General features: G+C 37.8%; 1 protein-coding gene and 1 long non-coding RNA gene across 3 annotated transcripts in view; one reads left to right on the forward strand and one right to left on the reverse strand.

Annotated features, from left to right (window-relative positions):
• The window catches only part of LOC105089123 (uncharacterized), a 515,140-nt gene that overhangs the window by 37,068 nt on the left and 455,789 nt on the right, over positions 1-22,283 (forward strand). The window lies entirely within an intron of this gene.
• PRL (prolactin) lies at positions 3,732-12,203 on the reverse strand. 2 transcript variants are annotated; one of them, XM_031435129.2, is made up of 5 exons: positions 12,120-12,203; positions 9,660-9,844; positions 8,479-8,586; positions 6,250-6,429; positions 3,732-4,085 (listed from the first exon to the last, which is right to left on the reverse strand). In XM_031435129.2, the coding sequence occupies exons 1-5, from the start codon at positions 12,145-12,147 to the stop codon at positions 3,894-3,896; spliced, it is 693 nt and encodes a 230-aa protein (XP_031290989.1). In that variant the 5' UTR covers positions 12,148-12,203; the 3' UTR covers positions 3,732-3,893. The 2 variants fall into 2 exon arrangements, with proteins under 2 accessions (XP_031290989.1, XP_010978421.1); XM_010980119.3 differs by having other exon boundaries at positions 9,660-9,841; positions 12,120-12,162.

Raw genomic sequence — 22,283 nt, forward strand, 5'->3', positions numbered from 1 at the left:
CTTTTCACTTGACAGAGCCCTCTTTGATTTTCTTTTAGTGTCATAATAATATTCCTACCTGTCTCTGGACTGCTGTTTTTTCTCTACTAGTCCCACACTCCCACAACCCTTGAAACCAGGTTAATGTTTTTATTTTCCAATTCTGGGCATACTGCTCTCTCCTACTATAATTTTCCAGTTTCCTGTTGCCTTGTAGAATAAATACAAACTCTCCAAATTGGCATAAATGATCCTCCACAATGTGAAAAACATCCTTACAAGGTTTTCCCCATTATTACCCTACAGTAATGAGTATAGCATATCATGGGAGCATACTAAAGAGAGATATCACATGTCTCTTTAAAAAAATAAACATTTCTTATGTTTTGGTCCAACATGATTATTCACTGATACCTTAAAATGCTGTTAAGTCTTACTATCTCAGTTCCTTTTGCCCAGGGTATAGGAGATATATCATAAAATGATTCTCAGTGAATTGGCAGATGGGCTGTCTTCCTATTTTTGCCCACCAGTATCCCATCACAGCTCCATCATAAAGCCACCACAATTGTGTCATTCCAAAAAAACCTCCTTGTTCTCCCATCCAGATATCTTCTAGCTGTCCTTTAATTCACTGTAGCACTTTGTTTGGCATCACCTCTTATGCTGACTTTTCTCTTTCATATAATATAGTAATTTACATGTTTATGCCACCCTCTCTCCACAGTTTGAGAGCCAACTTTTGGAAAGTTGAGTTTCTTGTTTTAACCTCGATATAAGTTCTTGTTGTATCCATCACATGTGATTTGCTCATCTGTGAGATCTGTGAACTTCAAGGGTTTTTCGTTTGTCTGTGTCTGTTTGGTAACCACTGCTACTGTTCTTACTATAGCAGGGCCATTTCTTCACATGTAATCTTACATGGAAATCTGTAAAGAGGGAAACAATAGACTCACTCTGGTTGGCAGGAGAGTGATTGTTATATTCTTTCCAAATATCCTCTCTTCAGCTACCCCTTGCTGACTCTACAGAACACCTATGGCTCTGCTCAGTATTGTCTGAAGTCTCCAGTATTCAGTTTATATGTCACAGTCAAGCAGGGAGAGGCCTTTCAATATCACCACCTCGGTTGTTTATCTGAAGTCTTAAGTTTATGCTTGGAATAAACTTTTTAGGAGAAGAATACATGGAGGTGTGTGGGGGCTAGTGGTGAATGTATGTTTCCTACAACTGCATTGTCCCCCTTATTGCCAGATTTCACCTCTGATAAATACCATCCTCTCTGTTGGAAATATCTCGACATTGATGGAAAGTTAAGTGGGTAACACAATAGAATTAGATATTTCCATCAATAAATGAGTTAGAAAGTGCATACAGGTTTTTTTCCCCCCATAGTCTTCTGCCTTTTAAAAGAAGAAAGCAGAAATATGAGAGAGCTGACATTTTGCATACATGCAGGAGCAAAGGGAGGGGTTGATAGATTGGTTTTGGGGATAGTATTCTGTTGTGTTCTGAAAGGTTTGGGTCATCACAGCTAGAGACAGGAGCCTCTTAGACCGAATAACCCTGGCTCTGAAGGAAAAGGTTGGTTTTGCAGGACAGTGTTCCTATACTTGTGTGAAAGCTTTCTTTGTGTGACAAAGACAATTTTCTTGCCTTGAATTCTGATCCTAGGAGGTGTCCAGTTTTGTTCATTTCTAGAGCTATGGCAAGTCAATTAGTAACAGTAAAGAATAGTCCTAATACAAGGGAAAATTGTAGAAAAGGAAGAGACAAGAGGAAATGGAAGTAAAAGGAGAATAAGAGATGATATTTGCTCTTAGGGGATAAAAATGAAAGCAAATGTATTTGGGTCTTCACCAAATACAGTATTCTAATAGCATCTTATCCTTCACAAGCCAAGGCTTGTACTTCTTTTTCCTTCCTTCCATCTCCCTCCTCTTTCCTTTCTCTTCATCCTCCTTCCTGTCTACCTTTTTATTTTGTCTGCATCAGGATGTTGGATGGGCTATTTCCCATTGCCTGTTGCCTAGGGATTCCTGCCAAAGCCTTAAAGATGCTGCAGAGACAGCCTGGCAATACCACTGCCTTCCCAGGAGAGCTAGCAGAGATTGGGCCTCATTCCAGATTGTGCAGAGGCAGCTGAACAAGCTGAGCTACCCTAATCCAGTCACCTCTCTCCATCTCAATAAACAGGGACTAAGTAGATGAGGAGGCTTTTGCAATTCAGGGTCCTTGTAAGGAATGTTTCTAAGGCCAACAATCTAATAATTGACAAAGATAATTACTCATTGGTCCAAAAGAAGCAAAGAATGGCACCTCACTCCTCAGATGAATGTCTTTTTATGAATCCAACTTTCTGTGTCTCTGTGACCAGAAAGACAAGAGAATTGTCCTGCGATCCCAGGATGGGGTCAGATGCACGCCAGTATTATTGCCATTCAGTTTTTTGGAGTGGTTATGGTGTATGACTTTCCTGTGAGAGAGCTAGTAGACAGCTGACCTTAAGCCAGGTAATTCTCTCCAGTAGGGTATTTGCAGAGTGAGGGCCCAGCAGCAGAGACTGGGAGGTGCCAGAATGTTTCCCCTGGTAAAAAGAAAACAAACAAAAAACTATGCAGTAAGTTATTCCCGACTGTTGAACGTCCTGGAAGATCACAAGGTGCCCCACAACAAAGACGCTTGTCACTCCCAGGGAATTCCAGATGGGTCACTGTTGGCTGTGAGAAGGCTGCAGTAGCTCTACGTAAGTCTGTGACGTCAGGGTGTTTCCGTCTCTCCTTATCCTCTGTCCCATTCCAGCACAGCCAGAGGAATGAGGATCTCGATTAGGGAGGGAGAAGAAGCCTTGCAGAAATTGACTGCATCTGTTCTCCCTGGGAGGTCCCTTGAGCCTCAGTAGAGGAGAGGAACACGTAAGTAGGTCGAATATGAGATGGAATTGAAACTTGACTGGACTGGGCTTGTGAAACCCAGAGGGACTAGAACGTATGAAATATGTACAAGATGGCACTGAGTTGACGGGAATCCAGCAGAGCGTGGCTGAAGACAGGGAGGATAAACCCATTTCACGTTTGTGTTTGCTGTGGTCTTTGGGTCCCCCTTGAAATTTCATGTTGAAATCCTAACCCCCAAGAGGTGATGGTATCCATAGGTGGGGCCTTTGCAAGGTGATTAAGTTATGAGGGTGGAGCCTTATGAATGAGATCAGTGCCTTTATATATGAGGTGCACAGAGCTCCCTAGCCCCCTTCCACCATGTGACACCTCAGTGAGAAGTGTGAGACCGGAAGAGGGCCTCCCCTGACCACGCTGTGGAAATCAGTGTCTGTTGTTTGTCAGTCTCTGGTACTTTGGTAGAGCAGCTCGGAAAGACTACGACAGTATCCTAACAATTTTTAGACAGTTCAGTAAAGCTCATGCTACTGGCGTACATGGCAGTTTCCTAGCACTTACATTTTTCTGTCCTAACGCTGTGAAAGCTGGCTGACAGTATGTGGCCGGCTTTCATAAAGAATCCTGAGAATTCAATCTTCTTGGGAGCGTGACTAGCATGATTAAGAATTACCTAATTCTTTGAATCTAATGACTTGACCCATCATAATTTACGGTGATTCCAAAATAAGCTGTTAATAGTCTTATTTGTAATGCTAGCCTCTGCTGTTTGTGACAGATTTTAATAGGAACTTCTCAATGGTAGGGATGGATTTTCTTGTGATTGTCTATGAAATGAAGAGCAGAAACTTTGATAAATTGTCTTTTTAGATTTTGACGTCTCTACAGAGTCCATTTTTATTTTTTGAGATGAGACCCATTACAGCTAAGCATGCATTAGGAAGCTATAAAACTAAGAGAAGGTTGCTATGGGATGGGTCATTAGGAACTGTCTCAGAAATGGACGGAATGGATGTGGGCTTAGCAGTTGCTGTCGTAGATGATTCGGCACTTGAGGAGCTTGAGATAATTGTCTATCTTATGTGAATCCCTGCGTAGGCAGTGGAGCAGGTTATAAAAAGCAAAAAGGCGAGTGTCTTCATCAGCCATCTGCAGGGATGGAAGTCCAGACCACACAGAGTAGATCTCATTTTCCTTGACTCCAGGATGAACCTATATCACCCAAAAGATAATGACTTATTATTACTTTTATTAGTATTTGCTTATCTTTGTTCCTTCTGATTGTCACATTAAGATTTGGGGAAGACACCATGAATGCAAAACTCTCTAGATGAGGATTTTTTTTTTTGAGTCACTGTATCAGAAATCTACCAGTGATCTAAAAATTAGAAGCAGAACTCAAATGTAAGTTTTCTTAAATGTATGTGATCACAGATGCAGTCTGCTTGGACAGGAGTAAAAAGATGGGGAACCAGAAAGTTGCTGTTTGAATATAGATATGAGTGTGATAAAGGAACACAATCCTGTCACTCGAGGAACTACTGCATGCCCTGAATCTTGTCTCTGATGTACATGTTTAACCGTATTTCTTCTGAAAGGTCACCATCATTACTTTTATCTGTCCCCTCTTTGAATGGATACCGTTCTCTGTATAGCATATGTATTAAAGGCCTTAGAAATGATGAGGATTGTACTAGGTGGTTTAAGGGGCATATAATCTAATGATGACTGTGACTAAGAAGTTCTGCTGAAATAGTCAGGAGATGTTCACAAGCTAGCCAGGACATATAACCCCCTAATTTCCATGAAGAATATGTGCTTTCTTTTGATGTCTCTGGGCTGGGAGGTACTGGAAAAAATACCTGTAAAAAGGGGGTGAGGGATCGGTGGTAGGGTGGGGAACAAGACTGTGATAACAAAAGAACCCTAAGCAGCATGAGGGAAGAACACCATACGTCTTCATACTGATGAGCCTTGATTAGTGTGCTGGGAATCCCTGGAGAACCACGAGACCAAGTCACCAGCTTGGGAGCTCTGGATGTCTGCAAGTTGGAGGGGCTTCTATGTACAAATGTGGGATAACTGTAGACCCTGATTTGCTAAACTAACTATCTCCTGCAGAGGACAGATATATTTTAAACCTGAGATTCCTTATTGGAATTTGAAGTATGTGTGTGTATATGTGTATGTTGTCTTGCTTTATATTTATTTTTTAATTTTTTGTGCTCGAGCCCTAAGACAAAATTTACTGTGCAAAAGGCAAGGATATGAAGAATAAATAAGTAACCAGTGAAAAATAACAAAATGCAGTATTATGGAACAGATGAGTGACCTCAAAAAATAGTCCCACAGGAATGAAAAAAAAAAAAAAAACTTGAAAATCTAGGTGTTGATTTCGTACGTCCCAAGGTTAAAATGTGCTTTGTATTTGTGTTGGATATATTCTTCTCCCCTGAAAATTACAAAAATGACACACAATAACATGTACCTTGTGCACAATAAGAGAAATATAAAAGTGCTCCTATTATGCATATAATCATATTTTTCTTGAGATGATACGTTATTTCTGAGATCTTCAGGAAGCTGCTTAGATGCTACCTCACTCCTGTTGAAATTATCCCATCTAAATGGAGATATTGCAAATATTAACTCAGTCTAAGTATGAGAAATTACTTGGGGAGACTAAATGCAATGATAAAAGTTTTGATTTTGGGATCCCCCCCAAAACCCCCAAAATTTAGGATGGGGAAAACTTTCTGTAAATTATAAAAAAAAAAAAAACTGAGAAAAGAAGCATCCCCATCTTTTGTGACCCACTGAAATCTAGTGCTTGTGGGACAGCATTCATGCCATAGCCTCATCTTTCAGTCTCCTTCCTTCCCTGACAGATATCTCCAGCAGAGAGGAGAGGCTTGGGAGGAAGAAACACCGTCCAATCTGATTTTGATTCTCTCTTTTCTCCCTTCCATTCTCATCCTTGGGTTTGGGGCGGACAGAGAAAGAAGATGAGGGAAGAGTCTCAATAGCAGATGTCTTGAGATGCTCTGAAGGAGACATTTATCTTGCAAATTCTATTCTGTAGTTTTCTTTCCCTTGAACGTATTTCAAACACTTGTCCCCAGGAAAAGGCAGGCTTTTGGTGGATTTGTGTGCAGTGTAGGGAAGGCTGCACCTGTCAAAAATCTCGGTAGAATCCTAAGACTCACTTACAAAAGGATCTATCATTGTGAATTACTTGGCTCTTGCTTTATTTAATAGCAGCCAAGAATGTAGAATGCCTGCATCTTGTTTCTGCAAAGTGAGATATTTCCGAACTCATTCCTCATCACAGAGATCACCTGTGAGGAAAGCAAGGCGGCATCAGGAGGCTGCTCACCTGGCCGACTATCTTCTCCATGCCTTCTAGAAGTCGTTTGTTCTGTTCTTCAATCTCTATGGCTCTTGAGAGGATAGCGTCTGGGGCCTCTTGCATACCCCGCACTTCTGTGACTAGATGGTACAGGGGGTCATTCCAGGAGCGCAGCACTCTGAGTACCAGGTTCAGAAGGTCTTCGTGCTGCGCAGCCATGGGAAACAATCGCAATAAATAAGCCCGATGCAGTGGATTCAGTTACGTGTGATTTTTGCTCAGAGAGGCTGACCTAAAATATCTTTGTTATTCCTGTGTGTTTGCAAAAATTTTTGAAGGTGGTAAAGGCTGTCAAAATATAAAATGTAAGCTATGAGCTTACAGTTTGCTAAAATTAAAAAAGAAAAGTCTGGCTTATTTAAATAACTAATTCTTTTAATGAGTTCTAATTTATAACATGAAGAATTTTGTCTTTCCATCTTTAATTCTACCATCCAGTCCCTCAGTGGATTCTTTTCTATGTGACTGCTTTGCTTGTCCACGGAGGGGAACCTGAGCACTTTGTTGGAACTGTATGTGCCGATGGACCCTGACTCGGGAAAGACAGAGTCCACCAGTGTCAGGGGCAAAGGGCCCACATCATTGTCACTCAAAGATTGATTCATATCAGTGAATCAAATCATTCATTAATGTATTCATTTTTGATTGGTAGCTTTATTTTATGAGATTAGGACAGAGAGATAACAAAGAAGACATGGCATTTGTAAATGGGCTTCCCTCAATCTATGCGGATACCAGTCCCCATGCTGCTACCAGAGCAGTCTATGTTGTTGACATAGGTAGATGAAAACAATTGCACAGTAGCAGCATTCATGGAATTCACAGTGGAGGGTTTTGCCCCTTACTACCAGGATCAGGCATGAAACGCCAAGGGGCTGATCATCTGTGATTTAACATGCTTGCTTTCCTGGTGTCCATGAACTAGTCTAGTGGTAAAGGAAATGAAGAATGGAAAGAAATTGCATAGACATTGTAGTGGAAACATGACTAGGATATGAAAATAAGGAGCTGGAAGGGAATGCAGACTGCATAGTGAGTGGCGGTTTGCTAGGGGCATGGTAGCATAACGATTAAGAGAGTTCTGAACTGGATAAAGCCTGTACTGACTTCTTGCTACCCACGTGACTGGTGCAAATTCTATAACTTCTCTGAGCCTTGGTTTCCTTACTTCAGTATGGGTAATACCAGTACCTAAGTGATAGGATTTTTTGTGAGGATTAAATATAGTAATGCACATCACATACGTTGTATGGCAGTGTAGTAGCTCTCAATAAATGTTAAATTTATTAAAAAAGTTTTCTCCATCTTCACCTTCTTCCTTCATTTTATTGTCATCATCATCATAATTATTTATGAGCTTAACAGACAGAATGCTGGTGTCATTAGCAAAGTCTTAGAGAACAGATTGTATTTAAGGGAGAGATATATGTGAAAATATTTAAGTCATGTTAAGGCTGTGGTTGGGGCAGAGAATCAGAAGGGAGAGATGATGATAATAAAAAATAAAATGAGCTAGGATGAATGATCAGAGCTTGGTGTGCAGACTTTGTTGTCATCATAGGAGAGGCCATGGCTGTAGCTGTGAGAAGCGAAACAATATTTTATAGGACCTGATTTGGGGGGAGACTTATAGTTAAGAATAAGAGGTGACAGAGGAGTCAGTGAAGAATGAAGAAAGAAATAGGTGTCAGAGAAATAGAAATAGAATCAGGAGAACCTTGAAAATTAGAGGAGATGGCTCGAATGGTGCAGGGGTCTGTTGTGTTAAATGCTGCTTGTGGAGGAGTCACTGGTAACAAGGAATAAGTGAACCTGGGTTTGTATTTCTCACATATCCATGAATTTTGAAAATCTAATGTTTTATACATGGAAGTCCAGTGTGGTTCATGCTTTCACACAGTATAATATATGCAATCCTCAGTCTACTGCATGGATTAAAATAATGCATGGACAATTTGTAGATCTGTTACTTGTTTGGCTGCTACACATCTTTAGTCAGCACTTGATTTTGCTCATACTTCGTCAACTACATAGTGCAATTTCTCTTTGCTCATTCTTCCTCCACATTTATCTGCATGTGCAGTTAGCGTTACCTGATACAGTGCAGTTATGGTTACCTGATAGCACTGCCTCTAATAATCTGCAGCCTGGTAACACCTGTGTACTATTTCATTTGGGTGAAAAACTCAGACTCACGTGGATCTGTTGGGCTTGCTCTTTGTCTTCAGGGGTGGAGAGAGAAGAGGTGTGGCAACTGTTGATGGCTTTAGTCATGAACCCTCTGCCCTGGGCATACCGTTTGTCCTGAAAGTGGTCAACAAGTGCAGTTAGTTAGTCGTTTGGGTATTGAATAAAATGAACCCACTACCAGAATATGAACACATTTGATAGGTGTGTAATTTTTAAAATGAGAGCCGCACAAAAAGTCATTCTTTTTCCTACTTTTTCTTTCCATCATCTGTATAAACAAATTTTTTTCATCCGACTTTTCTATCCCTTCTTTGCTATTCCCTTTTTTAATTTCCCCCACCCACAAGTTATTATTTGGCTAGCAAACACTAAAAGTACACAAAATATGAAATGTTAAATATTTTATTCAGTATCATTTTTTTCAGTATTTGAACTAAGTATAGTGCATATGTACCTATATTTAGCCATTTAATCTCTTGCTTACTGTGTGCCAGAAAAATATGCTCCCTTAACAGAAATTATAAGATTATAACCTTTCTTTGACTGAGTCCACACACCTCTAGCTTAATGTTCATCTTAGATGTAGAATACAGTTTTGTGACCCAAACGGTAAGTCAGAAAAACATGGCATAAAAATCTAAGAAATACTAAGCAATAGACTGAGAGTAAGAATAGACAAATCTAGCTGGCACATTAATAGAGAAAAACTGAACTTCAGCAAAATATGTGAAAATTTAAAGAGATTACTTGGAGGATTTGGAAAAAAAAAGGCCAGTCAAAAAATGGAGAATGAAAGAAAAACTAGTGAGTAAAAAGAACTACATGAATATACATTTAATACAAACACTGAGCCACATATTTTATGAGCTGTCTGCTCTACTGCCGGCTCTTTGACCTAAAAAGAGTTAACATACAACTTTCAAAGTACCTTCATGAAAAAGAGTAATTGTTTCCAATTAAAAACTCAATTAAAGGAAATTAAAAAAAATTAGTACACTCTTGAAGAATCTTTGAGATTTCACAAAACTGACCCTTTCTTCTGTATCTTATGAGCTGATGCATTCTCCTACCCATAAGGTGTATTATTTGAAATTTGGCTGATGTAGCTTTCTTGTTTAGAGTGTGGTGTAGCCCAGCCACTCACATGAAGGTTCCTTCTGGAAAGAAGCCAGAAGTGTGGTACTTACAAACTCATTGAACATTTCCGAGGAGAGGTTATGGATGTAGTGGGACAGGATGACTGCGCGGTCAAACAGGTCTCGAAGGGACACCTGGCAGTTGACAGCCCCGCTGGGACAGATGGGCAGGGAGGCCACGCTGTTGCACAAGAGCAGATTTGACACCAGCAGCAGCAGGAACAAGAGCGACCCTGCTTAAATAAAAACAGAGCCACTCTGAGATGATCTGTTCAGCTGAGGTTATCAAAAGCCTTCCTGTCCAGGGAAGCCTTATCTCTTCCCATTGCCCTCAGCATGATTTGGTGCTGTAATAGCTGGGGCGTGGAAGAATCAACACCTTCCACTGTGTAAATTTAGATACATAATTATATTTGCACAGATATACAGTTTGAGAAGTAGGTTGCTCCCTGCATTTTTGTATTGCTCCCAGAAGTGCTTCTGGGCTTTGCAAACATTTGGAGCTTAAATTAATTCTCAGCCAAAGTGTTTAGGTCATTCTCTTCAGATAGTTTAATGTGTTGGGAGTTTCTGCAGATTTTCAGCAGCCCGGCTCTCTAGGAGCTGTCATTTTTTAACTCTGTGTTGACTACCATTTGCATTTTAGACGCTGAAACAGCCAGAAGAGAACAGTTGATCTTTCTGGTTTACCTTCATGCCTGATAAGAATAAACACATGACAGATTGATTGCTAATATTGAGTACAAAGAGAAGTCTAAGATACAAAGGATGCTGTAGCCTAGATATGCTAACTCACCTTAATAACCCTGTGCATTTCCCTGATACTTTGCCCAAAGCTTTAAAATTTTTAAAAAATTGTGTTTGACAATAACCCTGTGAGATAGCCTTGACCTTCATTATTATCATCAAATTATATTAATGAAATAAGGGTTAGGGTATGTGATTTCCCCTAAGTCCCATTATTAGCAGGTGAAAGTGGCTCGACACCAGTACTGTTATCTTTTCACTTCCTCATGTCACATCACACATGTGTCTGGGCTCTGTCTGCATATGTGTAATAGGGACCATGTCACTATCTGTGAAGACTCATAGTTTGCAGAGATCATTGCCATTACTTGTAAAGAACAATGTTTTGCCTTTGATTACATGATTAACAGTGACCCTAGAAAGCTGATTTTATCTTCTTGTTCATTTTTAAAATCTTTGACAGTTATCAGAGATGAACTAGCCACCAATTTGGTATCTTAGCAGATGGACAGATAGGAACCACAAAAATAATTATTTATACTTTCAAAAGGAAAGAAACAATGTATTAAAATCAGTTTTTAACTTGAGACTGCTCCAAAGGAATATTTAATATGAAAATGTGTTTATCAGAAAGCTCATTTCCCGTGGAATCTTCAGTACATGTAATTGGAAGTGTCCAAGATAAAACTAGGGAAGTGCTAAGATTCGTGGTTAAAAAAAATACCTAACCCTAAATATCTAAAAATATCTTAAAAAATGATGTAGTATAGAGTGTAACTAATCAACTTTTAGCTGCAAAGTAAAAAATATTAATGCTGTGAGATGATTCATGTAACAGACTTAATTTTTCAAAAACATGTTGTTTCCAAAGAGTTTATTTTAGGTACGCTGTAGTCATGTAACAGCTGATTAGGTGTCTTATCTCCAAGTATAAATAAAGAGTGCTTTGCAGATAGAGAAATTGGAACATTAGTTCTAGGAAATTCATAACTGGATAGATATTCTTTAACTCTGACTACATTTATCTGTACCTTCATTATCTGAAGGATTTTCACAGTCCAAAATGAGATAAAATAAATGTTTTTGTTGTTTCATAAAATAAATTTTATGGTTGTTACTAATTTCTTTTTCTTGCAAATGTCAACCAAGAAAGTGAAGGCAATTAGTTATTACTAGCCTGTTTTTCCTTTTAAAATGTTATTTGGCTTAAACCCAATCGACAAAGTACTGTAGGAGACAACTTTGCTGTCATTGTCTATATTATGGCTGCAGAGTTAAAAGTTTTATCAGGCTGATTCATCTTGGCCAAACCACATAAGAGGCCTGGGAACTAGAAAATGTTAGTTTCTGCCTTCTAGAGTTTTGATCAATTAGACTCGGAGACACTTCTGGTCTTATTTCAGTCCCGAGTTTCTCAACTTTGGCATTATTGGCATTTTGAGCTGGATCATTCCTTGTTCTGGGGGCTGTCCTATGCATTGTAGTATATTTAGCAGCATCTCAGACCTCTATGCCACTAGAGACCAACAGCATGCTTCCCTGAATTAAGACAACCAAAAACATCTCTAGACTTAACCAAATGTCTCTGGAAGGTCCTCTTCTCCTGTGCCCTCTATACAGTTGCTTTCTGATTATGATTAGATCGATTTTGTAAACTGTGTAATCATGAAACCTCCTGCGAAGAGAACATTAGGTAAAATTTCAAAGTAATACCCCCGCAGGAGTGTTGATAAAGCCAACAACTCAGTGAGTTGCTGCACCTACCTTTCTGTGATGACCCTTTGTTGTCCATGGTGGTGATGATTTCGAGAAACACACTCCACCAGAGATCTGGTAGTCCTGCAGCTTTCTCTTTCCCAGATATTGGCTTTATAAGCCTTTGACATCTTCATGAATAGATTTAATCAGGCATTCCCTTCCTTTTGCCCATCATCTATTTTCGTCATTGAGATTACCCCTGTAATTTCAAACATCAAATGGTATTTTATTTCTTATTCATATTCAGGAAGACATACTGGCCAGAAATGAACATCTTGGAAGGATTTTGATTAATTAGACCGAAAGGAAATGAGAGATAGTGAAGGTGAGATCTGGAGACTAGTTTGGGTTGGAGGACCTGTAAAATCACCGAAGTCATATACTTTAAAATTTACTTTTATGCCTCTGCAGTTTCTTAAATATAGCATTATTTCTCACTAAGGTGTCTCACGTATTATCAAAGGGTGTTCTTTTTTTCACCCACTATTGCTGGGTGAAGTCAAGATTTCAAAACTTACACAGGGAATACCCCGAAATATAGAATAAGGATGAGTAAGTTTTTCAGTTCCTGTTACACACTCAATACATTTCCCTTATTTTTTCTTGATCTTACACACTCAGTTTTGGCCTTTTAAAAATGACATATCTGTATGGTAAAACGTACATTTTCATTTGTTTATCTCTTTCGATGTTAACATGTATGTAAAGTTGTATTTTCATCCCCCGTTTACAGATTGAAAAATGGAGGATTTGAGAGATTGAATGTCAAGGATACAGAAGTAATTAGTCAGGTTAGATGCTGAAAGGATTATTGTTTCGAGAGAAATGAGGAGGAGTGTGAAGAAGGCTGGTAAATGCATCCTTTAACACACATTGCCACCTCATCTAAGATGAACAAAAACGTCACCCTTGAGGTTAGGAGATCTAATCTGGGAAGTGACTTGGTGATTTTTCAAGGGCAAACACACATACATCCTGGCACATAATGCAGTAAAACAAAGCTCCCGGCAGTCATTTCCACTTCCCTCACAGATAGGGGTGGACAAACTGTTAGTAACTTACGATTGCTTTATTTCTCCGGCCTCGAGCCACTCTAGAGCCAAGGTTGCAAAAATTCATCTTTCATGGGCTCAAAAGTTCCACTTGCCTTTTAGAGATTTCCTGAATGGAATGACTATAATGAATACAAACTAAGCTGCTGACGACTTTTTCTAATTGTTAAGTCTCTGCATCTAAAGCAGACTGTGACCTTTAGTTTCAGTGTTGCCATATGTCTCTTATGGTAAACTGACAGGTGAGGTAATTTTTTTTAAAAAAAATGTCTTTCTATGGCATTTACTTTCTCTATAGTTGCTACTGCTGCATTTGTGCTTTGGCAATTATCTGACTCAGTGCTCTTATGGGGACGTAAAAATCTCAACAAAGACTAACGTCACTCAAAAACTACCTTCTTAATTGCCTTAGCTGAAGCAGTATTAGATTTTGAATCATATGAATCAAGCGCTATGGTACAGGCTCTGTCGACCTAAAGCTGGGGGAGGAGTCCATAGGCTTATGCTAGGTATTCATTCCCCCCCCCCACACACAAAGTATGAATGATTAAGAGAGCAGTGCCATGTGTTAGAGAAATTAATGCCACCCTACTTTTCCCTCCTCTCCTAGAAACTTCAGTGTAAGGAAACCTGCCACAAGAACAATGACTTAATCTTAAAATTTAAAGGTGTTGCAGCTTTTGTAGCTAGCCAGGAAAAGAGTCATCTAAGAAAAACCTGAGTTGTGTTTTTTCAGTGGAGGCGAATTGATTTATTTGGCTCCAAAGAGGTACATGCTTCTCTGTAAAAATTTCTTGTGTGGTACCTTGCTGCTTCACAGCCCCATATTTCCTGTTTAAGGGATATTGCAATATCTAAATAATGCAAAAGACATGGTTTATGTAAAAGTCATAGTTGTCCTGTATTTTCTCCCCACACGTTACCCCCTTTTCACCTTAGTTTTCATATGTGCTCTTTTGCAGATCTTTCTCTTTATCAAAACCTGCCCTCAGTTTAGAGCAATCAAGAAATTCACTAAGAATGGACATGTCCATTTCCATTTACAAAAATTCACTTGTTGCCGTTTTTTGTTTGAGGGTTTAGGATTAAACGTGATTGTTTTCTGTCCATTAGCTGAGTAAATAGCTCAAATGATGTGAGAGGCTCCATGATATTTTTAGTACCTGAAACTAATAAACAGGTTTGCCATACTTTCTAAAGGACTCTAATTTTTAACACTAAGTAGCAGAAGTTTGGATTTCATTCCTAACTAGGAGTGAAGCTGGTTTGTTCTTTATATTTTCTTTTGTTTATCTGTTTTTAAGTTTGAAATAATATTTTTTTCTTCCGTCATTAGTGATGCAAAAATACTTAAAATACTTGACACGACTTGAAAAATGTCTACTGCGTGAAATTTAAAAATGACTAAAGGCATAATGCTTATGGATTTAAAATTGTAAAACTCGGGTTAATAGATCAGATAGGATATGTGTTTTTTTTTAATTTTTTTATTGAGTTATAGTCATTTTACAATCTTGTGTCTAATTGTAGTGTAGAGCACAATGTTTCAGTTACACATGAACATACGTATATTCATTGTCACATTTTTTTCGCTGAGAGCTACCACAAGATCTTGTACACACTTCCCTGTGCTATACAGTGTAATCTTGTTTATCTATTCTGCATACGCCTGTCAGTATCTACAAATTTTGAAATCCCAGTCTGTCCCTCCCCCTCCCCAATATGTGTTGTTTTTAACATAAAGTATCAGAAAATGCAAAAGGCAAAAGGCACGTTGCAGAAAAGATGATCACAATGCGGCTTTCTGGAATTACACTGTTTTCAGGATAAACAAAAGTAATGATTTGATTACATCCTACCATTTACATTAACTTATGCATATTATGGTATACATTTCCCCCTCCTAAATTCAGTGCTTATCTCTTGCTAGGACTTTGCAAATCATCAACTTCCCTAAGTGACTCCAGAACCCAAGTTCTTAATCTGTCAGCAGTGTCTTGAAGGCATTTGCTCCTTAAATAAGAAAGCAATAGTGGAAGCATTGGGAAATTTCTCCTGTAATTTCTTTTTTCTTTTTCTTTTTTTCACTAATAAGATATTCATATCCTCTGATCTAGTTCTGTGAGTTCTCTGTGTTAGCTTATCCCATGAGTTTCTGTCACATGCTTGTTTTGAACCATCTGTACCTTTGGACAAATTTTAATGCCTGCTATAAGACAATGCCAGATCCAAGGATGATGTGTCTTTGAGATTACATTTATTTTTCAAGCAAAAGCATCAGATATTTCACTATTTACTGATGCTGAGTGTTGCAGATAATAACTTACCTTGTAAAAGATTCTTGATGTTTCTGTATTTTGTGTGTGTGTGTGTGTGTGTGTGTGTGTGTGTCTGGAGGGGAAGGGGGTTTATTCTTTGCCTAATGGGAAGTAGATCTGAAGCGTGCTCACGTCCAGTGAGAGGGAGAGATTGATTGTCTAATAGGAAATGGGACTCTGAGCCATGTCTTCTTCAAGGGATACTTTTATATTTTATAATTAGCACAGGCACCACCAAACAGAACAGAAAGCTTTAGCAATAGACCAGCGTCCTTGAGGTTCCCTGAACTGACAGGCATCAGTTCTTTAATTGTTCCATTGTCGTGAGACAGTGGGGGTCCCAGAGGAGGGGCTGGAGCCTTCAGGAGGAGTCAGGGAAACAAATCTGTGTGTATCCTGAGACAAGTATTTGGATGTTGCGATAACTCATAGAGCCATATGTGTGCTGACGCACTGTCACCCCAGCCTTTCTCCACTCTTCATCTTTCTCAATATAATGAGCAAATTCAGATTGAGAAATAGAGCAGGTTCTTCACAGGAAGTAATATCCTCTGGTTCCAGTCTGCACTCCCATCATCCTCCAATACATTTTTCTATTAGAACATGTCTAAAATATCTTAGCTGTGACATGTCCATCTATCTTTTTCCTTACTTATTCATTAAGTGCATCATGGCTTCACTAGTGTAATATATGTGCTGATATTCAGGGATTAACTAAAGTGACAACTGTGGGCAAAACTCTATCATTTGGGGTTGAAATATAAATAATTATTTGATGGAATGCTCTGTTGACAAAAGGAAATATATGTATGTGTGTATAAATATATATAGTATGTAAATACAAAGTGTGTGTATGTATATACTTTATACTCTATATATCTATGTATGTAGATGATGGGTAGATATATACTAGGATATATATAAAATATATGTTTTCAAACTGTAGGGGAAAGTAAAGGTACAAGGTGATGATGAGGATTTATGAGATAAGGACACCACAGAATCTTGACTCTCCCTAACTCTAATAAAATGAGCAACCAAATAAGCTTTTTAAAAAGCTAGCAAAATTACACCTCTGTCAAAGGTGGAAGGAGGTATGAGCGTATTATTTTTTTCATGTTTGAGAGCTGGTAAGCAGTAGTTCAGCTGATTTTTTTAAAAAATAAAAGATGTCAACACATGATGCAAAGTTACCTTCACAACCACTGGAAGATGGAGAACCAATTATAAACCTTTTAACTTCTCAGAAAGAGGAATATGACACACACACATACACACCCAGAGAAAATGTATTTTCTATTTAACAAAAGATAGAAAAGAAAGGAAACAGAAGCAATAAAAATATAAAATTAGAGGTCAGAATAGAATCAAAACATCAAGCACCGTATAAGTTTATTCATTAAAAGAAAAAAGTGACTGAGTTTCCCTAAAAGTGGCAAATCCCAATTAGATGATATATCCCAACAAAAGAAGTGATACATCCAAAGCAGTTGTTTTCAAAGGATGAGGAGTTAGGGGTTGATTCTGACCCCCCAGGGGACATTTGCCAATGTCTGAAGACACCTTTGATTGTCATAACTGAAGGTGGGGGTGCTCCTGGCATCTGCTGGATAGAGACCAAAGATGCTGCCGAATACCTTACCATACACAGCATAGTCCCCCAAACAAAATGTCATGCCGTCCAAAACGTCAGTAACTCCAATGCTGAGAAACCTAATGTTGGGATCTAAAATGAAGTGGCTAAGAAAAGTTCAAGTGTAAGAACACAAAAACCACATCAAGCAAATTATTTAAAGTTGTTGGATTAATAAAACTACTAATAGGCAAGTTTCCATGTAAGGCAATAAGTGTGAAAGCAGAGGGTCATGCTCTGTAATATTGTGTACAATCAGCAATGGAGACAAGGCTGTCAACAATCTTTTTGTATATATTAATAGGACCCCAAACATAAAGCATGTACTAAGCAAATTCGAGCGGAAATTAACCGAGACACAGGAGTAGGAGATGATACGTGTGGATATATTTCAAACACCTGTAAAACATCTATAGTAAATGATGTTACGTTTGGCCGTGATGAATATGTAACAATTTTCTAAAAGTTAGAACACAGGGCAATAAAAATCTATTGGTAGTTCAATTTTTGTTTTGCTTTCCCTTAATAGTCACCAGTGATTATTTAATTCCTGAATCTAAATAACTCCGATAATAACTCCTTTGCTGTCAACACTTCTTGACATTCAACCCTGCATTCTCCCCACTGGCTGTCATATTCAGTGTCATGACTTAACCTGTCATATCCATGAAGATGATCCAAACTCTGTTTTTCTTTCCCTGACTTCTGAGCTGCCATCTACTCGCTAGGCATTTCAAGCAATATGTTTTGAACCAAGATATGCTGAATTATTACAAGAAAATCTTTAACTCTTCAGCTTTTCTCTTAAACTCCTCTCTTTTCACCCACACTTAACCTCTCAAAGTTGTGTTTGTTTCCTTTTCTTTTGTCTCCCTTGACTCACACTCAACCGGTTGGTATGTTGCAATTATTCTGCCTCTTTAACATCCATCAAATTTTCTTTGCTCCTCTCTCCAGGTTATCTTGACCTGGATATTTATAATAGCTTCTCTTCTATTTTCTCCTGATTATGTCCATTTCAATTTCAGTCTGTTTATCCATCGGGAACGTTAGTCATCCTGAAGGGCAGCTTCTGAACAATCTCTAATTTGTCTAAATCATAGTATTTGAGATTGGAGGAACCATAGAGTAAATCTAACCAAATACCTCATTTGACAGGGGAAGAAAATGTGGTAAGCATAATTGATTATTGACAGAACTGGCACTGAGACTCCATATCTTTTGCTTGCTGTACTGTTAACTACTTGAGCTCACTGAGTGTCTTCTACAGCTGATAGTGAGTCTTGGTGAGGAGATACAGATGTGACCTTGAAGAAAAATTGAGAAACATATTACGTCCAGGAAAAGTGTCAAGGTAATTGGGTTCCCAAAAAGAGAGGAGAGAGAAATAGTATGTTTTCAATACTTTGGAGCCTTTAAGGAAGCATTGCCACTGCCAAAGAGAATTTGAGTATGATTCTAAGTCATGTTATAAAACAATAATTTGTTCAAATATTTCTTAATGAATTATGTAGATAAGGAATGAAAAGCTATTAATTTTATTTCTTCTTCAAATTGGTCTTTGGTTTATCTGCCATTTTGGTCTCTAAGAATTCTTTTACTAATGTGAGTCTTGCATATGTCATAAAATCTTCATTTAACTTTTTCACTTGTCAATTCTACATCATTAGTAGAATGAAAGTCAAAGAATTCTTGTAGATTAAAAAAAAAAACAAAAGGTTATCTGTCGCCTACTTGAGAGAAGCAATATTATTATTACCATTATAGGTGATGTGGCATTTGAATGTTCTTTTACAGGACATTTTGTATTCCTACCTTATAAATTAACTTAGTAGATGAGAGATAGGGTGTTTCTTCCAGAAAGAGGCATTAATTTCATAGAGAAAGAAAGAAAAAGAATATAGCTATAAGTTTATGTTAATAACTGTAGAATAAGAGCTAGATTTTACTTTCAGCTGCACCTTAAAATAGGGGTAATAATGTCCATTTGGATAAATAGAAAATTGTGGATGCATATATTGGAAACTGCTATAAAATTGTGAGACTGTTTTCATGTTTGGTTTATATAAAGCTTTCTCATTAAGGTCACATCAAGCATATAGGAACACGTATTTTACCATTTACGAATATTTTTTGAAGATAAGTCTGTGAAGTAACTCTATCTTCCAAATTCTTGTCTACATGAAGTTGAAAAAAATGAAGTAATATTTATGTGATTCAATCTAAGGAGAACTTTCATCTCAAAAATATCAAGACAGGAGGTTTCTTCCTGCTGATTTTTTCAAGCAATTTCAGTAAGTCCATTTGTCCCTTGGTATCCACAGGGGATTGGTTCTAGGAGCCCTTGTGTACAAAATCCACAGATGCTCAAGTCCTTCCATAACAGGGCATTTAGGACAGTTGGCTCTACATCGCTAGGTGTGGAGGGCTGACTGTATTCTTTGCATTTGCTTGGAGCTTTCAGTGACTTAGCATGAAAGTCAAGGCTATGAAAGTGAAAATAAGGCAGCTCCAATGGATTTAAATTTTTTATATAACATGTATATAAAATAAAAGGTGAAAACTTAGGTCTAGATAGCGTCTTATCACCCAAGTCCATTTCCACTGATAACCACTACTTCCTTCAAAGGTTAATTAACTCATAAACACACACCTGTGGAATATTTGAGTATTTAAAAAATTTATTGAAGATGGAATATACCTTCCTGTTTGGCCAATTCCTTAATGAATATATTTGCATTTAATAATAGCAGCCCACCTTTAGAGCTTTCCTGCTCATTTTCTCTGCCTTTATCCTAAGCAGCCAGATTTCCAAGGTTAAGACCAAAGGCTTTGTAAAATGTCATGGATTTGTCCTTGTCCAAAAAAAAAACAAAACTCAAAAGTCTTTTCCTGGAGTTTACTTCAGTGTCATCACAAGCATAGGAAACTTTATCATCCCCAACATAACACCAAAAATATGTTTTGTAATGTTATGAAATACTTTAATTCTATATATTCTCCCTTTTAACTGACACATTTTAGCACAGTTCATAAAAATGACATTAAAACTGCTTTACTTTCATTACAACCCCAAATTACAAGTTTGTATCTTAAGCCTTATCTTTTAGAAAGGCTTATGTCAGAGCAAACTCCAAGATTTAGTAAGGAAAATATGCTCATTTCTTGGAAGAAATTGTATGTATGTCATTATTAAGAAATTATACAGACCTACGCATAAATCATTGAATAAGAGAAAGGAGTTTTGAATTATACCATTGACTCCATTTCTGGCTTATTAAGAATGTACTTGTATGATTGTGATAGTTACTTTATTACCAGATTTAAGGGATGTGATTTGTCATGGCTTATAGAGGTTCCTGATTTTTGCATGTTCTCTTCTGCTCATGAAGCTTACTTTCAGTTCTATCTAATTCTGCCAAGGTATCGTGTCATGAGATAGGTTAAACAACTCATTCGGAATAGTGATCTCTCTGTACAGGACTGATTTCATGATGCATTGAATAATGTTAAGAATATTCTTTGCATTTTCATAAAAGAGAATATAGATGGTTGCTCTGATTATCTACTGCTGTGAGAAAATTACCCCCAGTTTAGTGGCTTGAACAACTACAATCAGTGTATTATTTCTAAGAGTTCTTGCTTAGGGCCTTTCATGCAGGTGGTAGGCAGGTGGTGGGTAGGACTACAGGCATCTCAAAAGCTTCCTCACTCAGATGTCTGATAGTTAATGCTGGATGTCCACAGGAACCTCAGCAGGGACTGTCCAGCAAAACACCTGCTCATGGCCTCTTCATGTGGTCTAGGCTTCCTTACAGTATGGAGGCTGGGTCGTAAGAGCAAGCATCCCAGGCCTTGGAAGTTTTTTAGCATCACTTCCTTCCTGTTCACCAGCATGCCCGAATTCAAGGAGACTTCGGGGGTTGCCAGACAGTGACAGAATCTTTCACTGGCCAAAAAAAAACCTGTTTCTAAAACTATTTCTTATAACCTGAGACACAGTCATGTGAAGAAATAAATACAAGAAACTTCATTTTGGTCTTTCCAGTCTAGATCAAAGGTCAGCAAACTTTTTCTTAAAGAGCTTGATGGTAAATCTTTTAGTCTTTGTCAGCCAACAGGCAAAATCTAGGATATTTTGTAAATACTTATAAAACTACTTAAAAATATAAACAATTTTCTTATCTCATGGGCTGTATAAAAATAACTTGTTTGCTGGAGTTGGCATGCATGCTATAATTTGTCAGCCTCTGGCCTAGGTCATTAGGCAGTGGTACAAATCAAAATTTTAAAGCCTGTGAATTATTTTTAATTTGGTCTTAGGGATGTGAAGATGTTAAAAATCTGACCTTACGTCTGCACTGGTCACGGCAAATATTCTGCTTAATGCTTTCAATTTTAATTGCTGAGAATTACTGCAACATAGTTTGATGAGACTCAGAAAACCTGTCACTCAGTTGAAGTTATCAAACTAGTGTGGAAGTGAGTCCCAGCTATCAAGAGCAGAAAAATAAAGAGGAAAAAAAAGTAAAAAAACAGTGTTCAGAAAATTCAGTTCCTTTTCTTTCTTCTTTCCTTTTTTTGATGGACCTTAGTTGAGTACAGAGGTAGAGATTATCCATTCTCTCACGATACATCATCATTATTGCTCAGTGTATAGCTATCTCCATTATTTCTTTTTATCTGTCTGTCTATCTTTCTACCTACCTACCATCCTTTTTTGTACTCCCTTTATTTTCCTTTTCTGAGAAACAACCATTCTAACATGTTTATATGAATTAGTTTGAAAGTGTTTTTATTAGATGTGTATTGTTAAGTAAGCATCCATTTTAAATTTACCTAAAAGGTATGATTTTAGATTTTGTCTGATCTTTGTCTTGATTTTTCTTCACTCACTTGTATCTAGAAGATGCATTTAAGCTGCTATGGGTACATCTAGTCTATTGTTTCTAACGCCTTTACAATTCTTCCTTGATCGCTCCCACATTTGACTTATCCACTCTTGCAGATTATACCTACTCCCTTCCCACTGTAAACAATATTGTGATAAATTGTTGTGTACTTGCCTTTATGTGAACTGGTGATAGGAAATTCTCTTCACAATAGAGTTGAAATTAGGAATCAAATTACTATTGTAACTAAATCAGTGCTTTACAGATCCCTTTGA

The sequence above is a fragment of the Camelus dromedarius genome, chromosome 19 (genome assembly GCF_036321535.1).
Source record: "Camelus dromedarius isolate mCamDro1 chromosome 19, mCamDro1.pat, whole genome shotgun sequence".
NCBI lineage: Eukaryota > Metazoa > Chordata > Mammalia > Artiodactyla > Camelidae > Camelus > Camelus dromedarius.

What these genes read in the sequence shown, in the direction of transcription:
- PRL (XM_031435129.2), bottom strand. Translation starts at nt 12,147, where the DNA reads ATGGACAACAAAGGGTCATCACAGAAAG. An exon ending in CAAAGGGTCATCACAGAAAG is followed by an intron (nt 9,845 to 12,119) that starts GTAGGTGCAGCA and finishes TTTTTATTTAAG; the next exon opens with CAGGGTCGCTCTTGTTCCTG. An exon ending in CGGAAATGTTCAATGAGTTT is followed by an intron (nt 8,587 to 9,659) that starts GTAAGTACCACA and finishes GACCACTTTCAG; the next exon opens with GACAAACGGTATGCCCAGGG.